We start from the raw sequence: 13,976 nt of genomic DNA, 5'->3' as shown, positions 1-13,976 counted from the left end.
GACAAGCAGTGGATCTTACATGCCAGGAAAACAGCACATAAAAAGTTCTTTGCGAACGATCACATTCCCAAGTGTCTATACAGCCTTGGCCCTGTACTTGAAGCTGATAAATTCTGCAGTACAAAGTGGATGTTAATAGCAAAGCCTCCATAACAATAGGGACAAACCACTCTGGACACAAAAGCTGCACAAGTCAATGTGATACTTTATTTGTGAATCTAGGACCAAATATATATATATATTCTTATATGTATATATATATATATTTATATATATATATAAAAATCGTATAACATTGTATAAATACTCTTTATTTTCTACTCCCTTCTGTAATCTCAATAACAAATAAAAATTATTTATATATATATTTTTAAAAAGCCACATGATTATATTTAACAGGCTGTACAAAAATAAATAATGTATGGATATTCTGTACAAAAGAAACAGAATCAATAGAAAAAAAAGAAAGGTGCCTTCGCAGAAGGCAAGAGAGACTTACTTATGAAGTAGTAGCAGGAGACAAGTCCCTCTTAACATGACAACACAAGCACACACATTCGCACACAGGCGCGTGCGCACGCACGCTCACGCACTCCTCTTTGGTCTGTGTTTTCCCTCATCGAAGGCTGTGTAGATGAGGATAAGATATGGCTAAAAGGACAAAAGTACTGTGACTGAGGCATTTACTGGGTGTAACGATGTGCCACTGGCAAAAAAAAGAAAATAAAGACGAAGTGCTACGGGTTTGTGATAAATAAACTGACAAGATTGAACATCAACGCACGCTAACAGCTACTACCTATCTTAAAGTCCATACCTGATGGGGTGAGCAAGTAGAATATGAACGACTCTCTATCATATGTTTCTTTATATACTCTGCAATAATGTCCCCCGTCCCCACCCCATATGTGTCAGTCCAGCCCAGCTTGGACGAAAAAAAACAAAACATATACATGTATTAAAAAAGAAAAAAAGAAAAGCACACTCTCACGCTCACAACCGGACACACACACAGTATCACAATCACACATAAGCACGACACTGGCATGGAAAGCAGCGTGATCCTTTCTGGACCTCAGGACCGGCTGTGCTCTCTGCACCTTATGGGCCATAAAGATGTGCCTCTCTGCTGGCCGGCTGGACAGGCAGCAGGCTCCCATCAGTCTCCACGGCTGCCTCTCTATGTGACAGCGCCACGGCGGTAAGAACATCTATCCCCGCACTAGATGGAGGGAATGAACAAAAAAAATCGGCCCGTTTGGGACTCTTGACGTGCGTTCGAACTCATACAATCTGGCAGTCCTGCGCATGTAAACATTCATCTGGCTCCTTGCTCTTGGGTGTGAGAGGAGGCGAGCACCGGCCTCTAGCAGGCGCCCTGATTGCACAGTTCCAGCAGTGGCCGAGGTCGATCTTTGGAGTCGCAACTGTCGAGGGTGAGCGTGCGGCCGTCTTGGCCGACACAGCGGAGCTGGCGTTTGCGGAAGCCTCTGCCGCAGGTCTTGGAGCACGGCGACCATTCTCCGAGGAGCCAGGAGGGGCAGTTCTGGATGGAGCAGCTCCGTGAAGCCAAAGGACGCAGCTCCTCGGGACAATCCCTGGAGGGACGACCCTGAGGGTCCAGACACACCACCTCCCTCTGTTGCACGCCTCCTCCGCAGGTCTGGGAGCAGGGACCCCACTCTCTCAGGGTCCACTCAGCTCCGCCTACCTCCCGGATGGCATTGATAGAGTGACGGCGGCCTCCTCCGTTGTTGTTGTTGTTAGACACCGAAGCAGCGTTACTGGGTCTTGGCGCAAAGTAGCTGAACTTGACGCGGGGCCTTGGGGCTTCCCCAACAGACAGGACCTGGATGGTGATGGGCTCGGGGAGCGGTGAGAAGCTCCGGATACGCTCCAGGGTGGCCGACGAGCCACTGTACCGGAGCAACGCCCCTCGCAGGGTGATGTCAGTCTCCATGGTCATCAGCTTGTAGTCGCCATTTAACAAATAGGTCCCATCCTGCCGACGCACCGCCAGGTAGCTGTTGTCATGGCGGCCATTGCCCGGAGCGCGTTGCTTGATGTCCAGATGGGTGGCGCCGGCAGGTATGGTGACGACATCCTGGTAACCAGGCCTGAAACAGGGAACAGATGGAGGTCAGGTTGAACCACGACTGCAGTATGGGACGTGCACAAAAGAGCTGGTGTTGGATGTTTACCTGGCGCGGTCCATAGAACCAGACATCTTCATGCAGGTGGAGCCGTTGCCACCACAGACACCACACTTATCGAATCGTCGGTTGGAGCCGATAACGCGGTCACAGCCAGCCTTCACGCACTGGCCTTGAACGCAAACGGTAGTGGAGTCTGGGCTGCAGGGCGTGCCATCAGCCACCTGGGGGTAGCAGAGAGACATTGTGTCTGGTGAAGCTGTGACATAAGAGTCTGGGTCGGGGTAAAAGGTAATAGCTTTTTTCCTTTCTTTTTCCTTTTCCCAGCGAGGCAGTAGCCTTGAGGGTGTTTGAGAAAAATTGTGATAGCTGATAACACCACTTGCAAGTCCATACAAGCGAAAAGACACAACACCCTGGGGGTCACCTGTGTTAAACTCAGCTTTATTGAAAAAAACACAACAAAAAACTTCAAACTCTTACCTTGGATTTAAGGACGAAGAAATATCCGGTCCCTTTGGCGCGACACACCAGCTTACACCGGTCCTTGGGAGAAATTCCAGCATACTTGGGCACCCACTCAACGCCCTCGCCTGAACCCAGTGACACTTGGGCGGACATGTCGTTGTGGGCCAGGCACTGTTCCTCGCGGAATGACAGCCCTGGGAAAGAGAGCGAAGGCAGGTCAGATTCACAGCTCGTTTAGCTTGACTGGCTATGCTAGCTTTCAGACACAAGGGACAGGCTTTTCATCACAGGCGAACAACGTCTCACCGTTGGTGTCAGGGCAGGTCTCTGTGTTGCAGGAGCGGTACTGGATCCTCTTGCCCTCACAGTACTTGCCCCCGTTCTTTGGCAGCGGGTTGTCGCAGGAGCGGAAAGAGTACTGCACACCTCCTCCACAAGTGCGGGAGCAGTCTCCCCATGGACCCCACAGACCCCAACCGCCGTTGACAGGAGTCTAGAACACACCGTCAAAATGATAGAATTGAGTTGAGAGTTTCAAGGGTGAACGCACTCGGACTTTGACTCAAAGCTATTCTTCTCTGGTCTCCTACCTGGTGTTTGGCAGCTTGGCTTTTGGTGAGACACTGGCCAGCCAAGCAGTAGCTGTCATGTCCGCAAGGCGTCCCATCAGCCCAGGGGAAGTTCTTGGTCTGGCACACCAGCAAGCCGTTGGACGTCGTCACCGTGCACCAAAGAGCAGCACATGTGGTGCTCAGATCTGGGCAGTGCTGGGAGTCGTCGCCAAAAGTGAGTCGGCACTGGTGGTCAGCGTCATAGATGGTGCCGGGCAGGGGCTGGGGCAGTGGCTGGGGTTTGACCGGTTTATCCAGGAGGCACTGGCCGTGGCCATTGTCCAGGAAAGTGGTGACCATGAGGGCCGAGCAGGGGGACCAGGGCTGCTGCTGGTCCAGGTTGGACAGGGTTGAGGCCATCATGTGGGAACCCCAGTGGGCCCCGTTGACCCCGGAGCAGAGCTGGGCGTCGTCGTGAGGCATGTTGAAGACGTGGCCTAGTGGCAGCGTAGAGAGGAGACGTGAGAGTTTGGAACAAAGACCACGTTCTGTACAGTCAAACTCAGAAAGAGAGATCCGTCCACTTACCGAGCTCGTGCGCCACAGTGAACGCCGCTTGCAGCCCGTCGTCCTCGATGATGGAGCAGCTCTTGTCGGGATCGCACACGGTGCCGACGTCTGCCATGCCCAGAGTGTCACAGGAATGCGCCCCGCACAGGTCCTGCAAAGGTGCAGAAGGTAAGTTAAGCATGTTCAATCCCTCCTCCCCTTCCTCCCCCATCCAGTCTTCCACTCGCACGCACTTACCGTCCTGGTGAAGAGCACGGCAGTGTCGTAGTGCTCGGGGTGGCGGTCGCTGGCTGGATTGTGCTGCCGCTGCCACTGGCAGAAGTTCCTGAGGGTCATGGCTGCATTGGACGACACCTGGGGTCCACGCTCCTCCTCATACACCACCAGCAGCTTCACCACGGCCAGGCTGATGGAGTTGTGGATGCTGGGGTGGCGGTAGAGGCGGGATGCCACTGCCATGATGGTCAGCAGGTAGGGCTTGAGCCCAGCACCGTGGAACTCGGCCATGGACTGGTCGGCCACCAGCATGATCTCCAGGTAGCGAGGGGTGGACACGAAACGCCTGCTCCTGTGGTGGGCTGTGCAAGGGGGGAAAGAGGAGGTCAGACCACATCCTTTTCTGAACAATGTTCAAGACATTTGTTGCTGGTTTGTGCTGCTCAGACACCCTCCACCCGCTCCCACACACACACACACACACACACACACACACACACACACACACTGCAAAACTGTGTCTGGCGGTGCTTTGCGGTGACTCAAGTCAAGTCGTACCACCTCCTCCGCAGGTCCACATTCTTACACTTGTATTACGAGTGAGAAAGTGCGAGCGGAGAAAATCCGTTCAGGGGGGAATGAAAAAAAAAAAGGGAAAGAAAAGTCTGCCGGTGCCAGTAGTACCAGGAGGCGAGCTCCACGCGCCTCGGCGCTGCCGGTCTCTGGCTGTCTCCAGAGTCCGGCTGCTCCCCTCCCCTTCCTCCGCCACTCCTCCTCCTCCTGATACCTCTCACACTCCCCTCCCCTCCCTTTTCTTCCCCTCCCCTTTGCTCCAAACTCCCACTCTCTTCCTTTTCTTCCCTCCCTTCCTTATCTGCAGCTCTGAGCCGACCGGGCTGTCAAGAAAAACAAAACAAAACAAAACAAAGAAAAAACAAAATAAAACAGATTGCACTGCGCACGTTGCTGGCACGGGCGCAACTCCGGATTGACAGCACTTTAATAAGCGCATTCTCCGAACTTCATTTCCTCTTCTGCCAAGCTGTGCCAGGCTGAAACGCACGTGTGAACTTTGAAAAATAAATGAATAAATAGATAGATAAATAAATATTAAATAAATAAAGTGCAAATGTAAAAGGATTATTTTGCTGAAGAAGTCAGTATTTATTTGCATGTTAATTTACCTGTCTGATCCTCTTTCGGGGCCCCACGGCCGCCCTCTTTTTCCAGGTTCTTCGGCACTCTCGCCTCGTCCTCGTTGACCCCACATTTGGACCCCCCCTTCTCGGACAAGGCTGCCCGACTCCTCCGTCGGATCATGTGGGCATCCTCCTCGGTACCCAAAAAGTGGCTGGAGTTGAGGGGCTGGATGAAATACTCTTGGCCCTGGTAGTAAAATCCGCCCCTCAGACCGTGGCACAGGTTGAGGGCGGCGGCAGAGTTCTGCTCTCCGTTCACGGTGCCAGAGTAAAAGCAGCCCGGTTCGGCTCCGGTCTTGGGCTCACTCGTCGGTCCGGACTCCGGACTACCGACTACGTGGAAGACAAACCCCGGCGCCAGGAACGTCTGGTCGGGCTCGAGTTGCAGAAGCAGCACCTTGCCAAAAACGTCCAAGCGGTACTCCCTCATCTCCCCCCGCTTCTCCTGTTCCTCCGGGGACAGAGTCCGCCACGGCTCGGGCTCGCTCTCCAGATCCAGCCGGACCGGCACCGTGATGCTCTCCTCCCAGACGCTCTGCGCAGCGCCGAAGCACAGAGAGGCAAAAACGCCAATGGAAACGTGCAGAAACAGCATGATGAAACCAAAATCCAACATCGAGAATTAAAAACAAAAACTCTCCCCCCAAAAAAGTCTTTACAAGGAAGCCAGTAAATCCCTGATGAACTACAACCCAAAGTATTTTTTTTTACGTCCACAAAGAATTACGCACAAGATACGGGAAAAAATAATTTAAAAAATAGAATAAAATAAAACACAGATGTATGGATTGACTCCAGAGCAAAACTCATTCAAAGTGAAGTGCAGCTCTGATTTTGACTGCAAAAGTCCTTTTTTTTTGTAGCATGAAATTGGAGAAGTCTCGGTAGCTCCAACAGGTCTCTCTCTCTCCGAAAGCCTCGCAGCAGATGCCGCTTTACTGCTCTGTCTCTCTGAATAAAGGGGAGAGGGCCGACTTTTCCTCTGCCGTCCCGTCAGTCCACACACTGCTCTTGCCTCAAAGTAAGAACACTCCGCCTTTTATATACAGAGCGACCCGGGGACCACCCCCTTTCCCCCCGAGGGCCTTTGATGTTGGGGGCGGGCGGGGGGGCAGGCAAATCCCGTGCGCAACGAACACGCACCAGCGACCTGGAGCGCTTCCACAATAATCAATCATCGCGGAGAAGGAGGAGGAGGAGAGGAAATAAAATGAGAGAAGCAGCTTTGGACAGAGGAAAGTAGCAGGGACGTAAACACACAGCAGAGGTATCAGCAGAGCCGCCGAACTCATGTGGGTTGCTGCGATTTTACGAATTTTTACACCTGCAATATTCATTGTAACCACAGCAATCACAGACACTCAGAAACCCTCTAACACAAACAAACACATGAACAAATATACAGACAAAAAACAACACAACAACAGCAGCAGCATAGATCAGTGGGGCTGACGTACAGCAGTTTGACAGTGAGCGGTGCAGCAGGGTGCGCCAACTGCACAGTTGCTACTGGGGCTCCAGACCCAGGAGTCGCGCACCTTCCACCATCCGGCGGCCGGGCTCCTGGGCTCTCCTCCCCGGGGAGAGGGCAGCAGAGAAGGGCCGCTGAAATCTTAAGGTGGAACCGCTCCTGTCTGCGCTGCACCAGGCCGCCCAGAAGCACTCAACCCCAGCCCCGCCCGCGGCGTTTCTCCGCACTGTTTGGAGTTTTTCGCCGGGGTCTCGGTTTGAATCACTCTTTCAGACCTCCAAGCGCCCAGAACGAGCAAAAACAAACTTAAAGTCCCTCACGCAAGAGAACAGTGTTTCAAATTAAGGGATATTACGAAACAGTTAATCAATTATGAGTCGTGCCCTTCTTTTTTCACAGTTCAAACCAAAAGAATTATTTAAAAAGACCTCTGGGACGGCGCTGTCGTAGTTTCCAGCGCAGTTAAAACAACTTCTGACGCACACCAGCGTCGGCTCCCCAGAGAGCCATCATGGAAATCTACCTTAAGAACGACGGGCCGTAAAATCGGGCCAGAAGCGATAAGATAGCTGGCCACTAGATGGCAGGAAAGAGCTACCGACGAATCTGCAGAAAGTTACTTGCGATTACAGGGAGGGACGGCAGGTGTCGCTGTAGCGTCACGATTAGGTTGATGAAAGCGATACTGACGACACTTTGTTTGAACAGAGATGATGGACAATTGTGAACAGTGAGAACAATAACGATAACAATCTCTGTAAACATACCAGATTATAACAAAAGCCGCAAAATTGCACCCACAGTGCCCAATGAATTGAAAGCAGTTGCGCTCTTCAGCCCGCAGGTGGCAGACCTGCCTCACTTATGCAGCGCGGGAGAACGTGGAAACCCCAAGTGATACTTGAGGGTGCTTTTAAACTTTACACTTAACAGGTGCTCTTCTCATCCATATTAGGAACAATATAATAAAACAAACAAACAAAGCCATGATATGCTTTGCCTCAGCTTGTCAGGCCTGTGAGCATTTTTGCGTGGCGCATTGCTGCTGCCTGTGGCACAAAATAATGTGCTTTTGAAGTGGATTGTCATTAAAAACGTACATGATTGAAGATTGTTTAGAAGTTAATTCCCTCGAAACTGTTCAGGTGCTGTTTAGTTAAAATTCAGTTAAAACAAAAACCTGGTGCTTTCCTGCAAATCTCTCACGTTTTTATAAATCCGCAAAGTAAATAACACTTTTGTGAATTCAATGAGGGTAAACTCCTGTCTTATCAGGGATTTTAGTTTCTTGAAATATTGGTTGGTTTTGTTTAATCATGAAGTAATTTTAATCTTGCTGATGCCAGATTAGTTTTAAAGTTTTTGTAATTTGATATAGCCTCCAATAAAAGTTCTCTGGCTTTAAATTTTTGCGTATAGTATTATATATAGACTCTACTTCACATCCCCATTAAGATTCATCAAGTATGAATGTCGCTGCAACAAGAAAATGAATAACATACACAGACACAAACTTATTTAAATATATATATTTTATGTACATATTCATGTGGATGACTAAAAAAGAAACACTATATCCTTACAAAGAAAATGATTCTGCACATTCAAATTCCTAGTTAAATAGTAATTTGATACAAAATTACTATAATAAATAAAACTCATCTCATTGCTTTTTTTTATTCACACATAGCCGTTGTACAATAATAAATTACAAGTTCAGTGCTGTGTTTTCTGTTGTTCAGCGAGAGGGTTTTCCCCCACTGGAGGAGTCAGAGGACGTTGTGTAAATGTCTGTGTGTGTGTATCTGCGGCTTTTTTTGGAAGACTCAAGTCAAATTACTGCAGTTTTGTGGTTTGTACTGGATGTATGTGTGACTGTTAAACACTGTATATTGTTATTGTGCGCACGTCTGTTCAATGCAAATAAATTCCAAATGTGTGAGGGTGGAGGAGAGAACAACTGGAAGTGGTTTTCTGACCCGTGTCGTGCAGTGTTTGAGAGATGTACTCATGCGTTGTGTTGACCTGCTGATGGTTGAGCTTTACCAAACAAGATCATGTAACAGAGGTCAGGAATTTTCAGACATTTTCCTGAGAGTGAGCCGAGTTGATTGGTACCCAACTCAATACGGGTCTATTCAGCATGAAGCTCAAGCTAGCAGTCAGTTAGCATAGCATCAGAAATCTTTCAATCAGAAAGCCAAATTACCAATTATACATATAGATTTTTTTTTTTAAACATTAAAGAAGTAACTTATAAAGTCTTACTCACTGGCCATAAGATGCACTGACAGGCATGTTTGGAGGGATTAGTTGGCTTTCTAAATTTTCACTTTTTTGCTAAGCTATGCTAACCTTGACTAGGCTACAGCTTAATGTTTAGAGGAAAAACGTTAATATACTGTCACTTATTTTTGTTTAATGAAATAGAAGTGAGTCCAAATCTTTTTCAGTCCTTGCCACAATTAACGTCTGAAAGTAGGATGGGAAATAATGAGGCCAAATGTTTTTGAAACCATCCCCACAACAAATTCAATTTTATCACCTGGTTGGCTCAAGGAGCCAGATGGATATCTTAAGACTTGGGTGAACGAAACTCAGATTGTGTGCACAACTGAGTTCCACCATCTTTTTCTTTGGTTGACCTGACTCTTTAAATTCATCCAAATCGTTGCGTTGTGGTAAACAGCACCCTTTAGGAAAGACAGAGCATTTGAGAAAACGGGATACAAAGCAGAAAAACGAGCTGAGACGAGACGAAGCACTGCATTCATCTCTCTTACTGCTGTTGCGAGTATCCAGGGCACACATTGTCATATTAGCATTGCTTCCCGTACAGATAGACAGACTGACAAAGGGATAAAAACGAGGACAGTAAACCTCCTTGCACCAGGTGACTGATACAAATGGAACAGAGGATGAGATGCTTCAAGATGCAGCAGCACATACTGAAAACGGCTAAAACACAGGCAAGGGTGCACGCTCGCGCACACACACACACACACACACACACACACACACACACACACACACACACACACACGCAATCATGCATCACCCCAAACTTTTGAGTCGTCATAAAACTCCATCCATGTGAAGGATTTGTCATAATTTCTTGTCCAGTGATGACTGCCACGCATGCATCCTGTCAATCCATTATTTTCACACTGTGTGTTCTGCAGCTGAAAACATTGATTGCGTTTGATGCTATTTGCGCAACGATCATCACTTTGTTGGATTTGGGCATGAAAACAGGTCAGTCAGAGTGAGACTGAGCGTCACTGCAACCTGGGAACCCTGGTCCAGAACCATCACGTCTACAAACACCACCTTCGGCTCGGACGTGGGCAGGTAGCAAGTTGTTATCGCCTGTGTCTGTACAAAGGCCAGGAAATGAGGTCAATCAATCATGCGTTGGAATTGATGTTACATTGATTATATTGTGTGAATGGAGAACAGTTCTTTCGGTTGAGCTCCAGGATGTCTCGTTCTTAGAAAAGCCAACCACAAGTGGAGCTCCTCTCTTTCACTAGGTAGCCAAAAATGCCCATATTGGAGCAACCGAGGGGAGAATGTTGCGCGATGGTTCAAGCAACAGGGCTGCTGCCATGCAAGCAGACGTCAGGTGAAGAGCGAGTGCTTCCCTTAGTTGGGGTTCTTGTCTCGGACACATACACACATGACAAAAGACAGGGGGCGCAACATTCAAATCCCCACAGTGACTAGAACACATGATATAACATAAAATAAACAACAACAACAACAAAAAAAAATGCCATTACAAGGCAACAAGTCTGAGCCGCCTAGATTCAGTTGGTTACTTTTGTCCGTTTTTTGTCCATGTGGAAGTGACATGCAGTTGAAGTCTTGAGCTTCGCTGGGGCCACATGCCAGTATTGCACCCCAGGCTAGCCAAACTGTTCCAAAAAAGTTCCAATATTTCCAGGACACCCAGTCAGGCGCATCCACGTCAAAGTCTCTGTGCATCTATTCCAGGTGCTCAAAGTCCTTCTTGAAGTCTCAGGGTCACTGGTCCAGACCTACAAGTCCTACCATCCAGCACCAAACGCACAGATTGAAACTAATGATATTGATTTGTGCTTCTGGTCTCCGTAAGGAAAAACGAGGCCCCTCAGCATTTTTTCACCAGACAGTGTCTGAAGGCGGAGGGCCGGGAACCCAGCATGCAGCCCTTGGACAGCTTCCCGCCCAGGTCCTTGCACTGAACCGTCCGACTCTGCCAGCCAGTGTCACAAGTCCTGGAGCAGGTCATCCAGGAGCCCGTGACCCACTGGGGACCCGGTGCTGAGGTGGAGAAACTGGGATCTGTGGGTAGCAGCGAGATCATGACAGTTGGCGGGGAGGAAGAGGTGGTGGTGCTGCTGGTGGCAGCGGCCGCTGTGGTGGTTCTGGTGGTGGTCGGGACCGTGGTGGTGGTCTGAGTTACCGTCGGCCTAGGGTTGGGGATGAGCGGCGCCAACGGCTGCTGAGGGGCCGTCCGGCGGGGCATGAAGAAGCTGTAGCGCACGTCGAGGGGCTTCTTAGCATCAGTGGCGAGAATCTGGACCACCAGGGCCTCCTGGAGAGCCCCTGGACCCATGCTGTGAAGCCACTCGTCTCTTTGGCTCCAGCCGCTGTAGTTGAGCACCGACCCGTTGAGTGGGATGATGGTCTCTGAGGTGGAGATCATGAACTTGCCATTGAGGAGGTAGTCGCTGTTGGGGCGGCGGAGAGCCAGGTAGGCGGTGTAGCGGGTCTGGTCCTTGGCCTTGTGCTGCCGGACTTTGATGTGGGTGGAGCCTGCCGGGATCTTGACCACGTCGGTGTAGCCCTTGCTGTTGTCAAAGGGGCGAGAGAAGATGGTGAAATTGCAGATTTTCCTGCTGCAAGGGCAAATGCGAACCCCGTGGAAAATATGAAAAATATATAAGGTCTATGCTATACTTGGAAAATAAAAAGTAGAACTCTTCCGAAATCTAAAGGAGTCCAATAAACTCCCCGCTTTGGTTACCTTGTAGCAAACACCAAACTCTCCAATAATTAAATATTATTATCACCTGCCAGGGTTTGTGTTTAATTCTCTTTTCTGGGTTTTGAGTATTTCATGTGTACTTTTTGCTTTTAATTTCCCCCTTGAGCGGCTCATTTGGCACCATAAAAAGCCGCATCTGGCTTTTGGGCTTTGGCGCGGAGACTTAAAGAGCGAGTAACCGTTGAGGAATTCTCTACGACTTTGGCACTTCTCCTTCTTCTCTTGTTGTTATGGTCTCGCACCAAATAAACAGGCATACGACGCCTCTCCTACCTCCTCTTGGTGAAGTTGCCGATGACCCGTATGCAGCCGGTGCTGTCGCCTCCGCAGACGCCACACTTGTCGAACTGCAGCTTGGAGCCGATGATGCCGTCGCAGCCCGTGCGTATGCACTTCCCCCTCACGCACACCGAGCTGCTGTACGGCCGACACTCGGTCCCGTCCACCACCTGCAGGGGGCAGACAGACGACGGTTAGCATCGCCCTGCACCCGCTCGTCTCTCGCAGAGCGCAACCTTTTTGAACGCACCCTTTGAGAGAAGACCACGTAGTATCCCGTCCCTTTGGCTCGGCACGTCAGCTTGCACACGTCCTTGGGTAGGACCCCGGCGTACTTGGGCACCCACTCCACAAACGTCTTCACCCCTTTGGGATCCGTCTGGGGGCCGTTGCGCAACTCGCACTGCTCCTGGCGGTAACTCTTACCTGAGGGGGAGGAGACAAAGAAGGACCAATGATTGACGATGGCAGAGGGTTGGGACGGCAGAGGGTTGAAGAGGAGACTGATCCGCACTCACTGGACGGTGGGCACGGCATGACGCTGCAGGAGCGGTAGACGGCCCTCTTGCCCGTGCAGTAACGCCCGTTGTTGCGCGGTGGCGGGTTGTTGCAGAGGCGCTGGGCGAACTGCACGCCACCGCCGCAGGTTCTGGAGCAGGCGCCCCAAGGACCCCAAGAACTCCAGCTGCCGTGGTTGGACGCCTGGGAGGGAGGAGGAGGGAAAACATGAAGCAGGGGCGGGGGAGGGGTTGGGTAGGTTTTCTGAACGTCGCAAGGATCAGCAAAACGCTCCAGAGAGGCTCGTGATCCACTAAAAGGTGGCATGCCTCTGGTGTGCGTGCCAAAGGCTCATGGTTCCTCACATGCTTCCCAAGAGGAACGGCCAAAATAAAATCCTTGAGGTAACATGCTGACATCAGGGTTTTTCTTCTAACTTGGAGCCGCCAAGTGACGGAAATCAGCGTCTCATCAGTTGATCACACAAACTTGATGCTGCTGAAAAGCGTCTTTAGAAAAAGCGGCTTTTTCATGCTGTTCCACCAACAGGTCTACGCTGGTGAGGAAGCCTGTTTTCTGCAGCGTTGATGAATGCAGAAGCTGCAGCACTCTGAAGTCCACATAATGGGAAGGAGGGATTGGTGTTTGCCCACAGCAAAGCAGTGAAAATGAAGCGTGTCAGAGCCTGGGCTGGATCCACTTACGCATGTACACACACACACACACACACACACACACGCACACACACGCGCACACACGCGCACGCACACACACACGCACACACACACGCACACACACACACACACACATTGGCTTCGTTGGCGAAGGCGAGTCGGACTCGTCAGACATCATGTGACATGTAAACAAGGGAAAATACCCCCCCTTCTCCCCTTCAGACAGTCTGCCAGTAGCTGCTGCTCCCCTCGGCCGGATTCACATATGATTCAATATCAAATGAAGTGATTGGCGGCAGTTGGCGGAAATGCCAGAAGAATTTCGCTGACATTTTCTTTCCACTGCAGGGTTGGTTTTTCCTTTCCGGCTCGTTCGTTTCTGCTCATTTTTCTGTTTCCACACAAGAACTCGTGACGCTGGATAAAAATAACGACTGTGTTTAACTATTCTGCGTTCTTACCGAGTAGTGCCTCTTGCGCGTCTTGTCAACGCACTTCCCCTGCAGGCAGATGCGTCCCTTCCCGCAGGGCGTCCCCTCCACGGCGGGAAGCTTCTTGGTCAGGCAAACCATCTGGCCCTGTCGAATGACAGCGCACCATAGGCGGGAGCACACGTCCATGCCGGGGCATACTGTGTACTCGGGTCCGAAGGCCAGGCGACACTGGCGCACGGCGTCATAGCTCTGGCCTGGGAGCTCCTCGGGGCCCAGCAGGGCCTGGCGGGGTGAGTCCAGGAGGCACTCGGCTGCATCCAGGAGAGAAGAAAAAAACAAACTGCTTTAAATCGGAAGAATTTCGTGTTTAACAATTAACTTTTGTAATTCTGATCAAGCTCGGGAGTTCCTTGAACTGTGATTAATCGTGT

At 50.3% G+C, this 13,976-nt stretch overlaps 2 protein-coding genes across 4 annotated transcripts in view; both read right to left on the bottom strand.

Moving 5' to 3' along the window:
• Positions 1-831: 831 nt before the first annotated feature.
• adamts1 (ADAM metallopeptidase with thrombospondin type 1 motif, 1) lies at positions 832-6,154 on the bottom strand. The gene is made up of 8 exons (XM_076015814.1): positions 5,143-6,154; positions 3,980-4,320; positions 3,761-3,893; positions 3,212-3,669; positions 2,928-3,114; positions 2,637-2,815; positions 2,202-2,377; positions 832-2,117 (listed from the first exon to the last, which is right to left on the bottom strand). The coding sequence occupies exons 1-8, from the start codon at positions 5,771-5,773 to the stop codon at positions 1,367-1,369; spliced, it is 2,856 nt and encodes a 951-aa protein (XP_075871929.1). The 5' UTR covers positions 5,774-6,154; the 3' UTR covers positions 832-1,366.
• A 1,988-nt stretch (positions 6,155-8,142) lies between these two features.
• Positions 8,143-13,976, bottom strand: part of adamts5 (ADAM metallopeptidase with thrombospondin type 1 motif, 5 (aggrecanase-2)) — a 25,036-nt gene continuing 19,202 nt past the window's right edge. For 2 of the 3 annotated variants that reach the window (XM_076015812.1, XM_076015811.1), the window contains 5 exons: positions 13,573-13,856; positions 12,458-12,641; positions 12,190-12,365; positions 11,934-12,109; positions 8,143-11,463 (listed from right to left, as the gene is read on the bottom strand). In XM_076015812.1, coding sequence (XP_075871927.1) covers positions 10,761-11,463; positions 11,934-12,109; positions 12,190-12,365; positions 12,458-12,641; positions 13,573-13,856 — 1,523 coding nt within the window. In that variant the 3' untranslated portion in view covers positions 8,143-10,760. The remainder of the gene's footprint in view (positions 11,464-11,933; positions 12,110-12,189; positions 12,366-12,457; positions 12,642-13,572; positions 13,857-13,976) is intronic. The other variant, XM_076015813.1, reaches the window with a different exon arrangement.

The sequence above is a fragment of the Nelusetta ayraudi genome, unplaced genomic scaffold (genome assembly GCF_046127955.1).
Source record: "Nelusetta ayraudi isolate G7.1 ecotype Tasmania unplaced genomic scaffold, CSIRO-AGI_Nayr_v1 ptg000197l, whole genome shotgun sequence".
NCBI classification, from domain to species: domain Eukaryota; kingdom Metazoa; phylum Chordata; class Actinopteri; order Tetraodontiformes; family Monacanthidae; genus Nelusetta; species Nelusetta ayraudi.
The sequence above is the reverse complement of the archived record's forward strand: the minus strand, read 5'-3'. Positions and strand labels throughout refer to the sequence as shown.

What these genes read in the sequence shown, in the direction of transcription:
- adamts1 (XM_076015814.1), bottom strand. Translation starts at nt 5,773, where the DNA reads ATGTTGGATTTTGGTTTCATCATGCTGTTTCTGCACGTTTCCATTGGC. An exon ending in CCGTGCTCTTCACCAGGACG is followed by an intron (nt 3,894 to 3,979) that starts GTAAGTGCGTGC and finishes GCACCTTTGCAG; the next exon opens with GACCTGTGCGGGGCGCATTC. An exon ending in TCTTCGTCCTTAAATCCAAG is followed by an intron (nt 2,378 to 2,636) that starts GTAAGAGTTTGA and finishes TGCTACCCCCAG; the next exon opens with GTGGCTGATGGCACGCCCTG.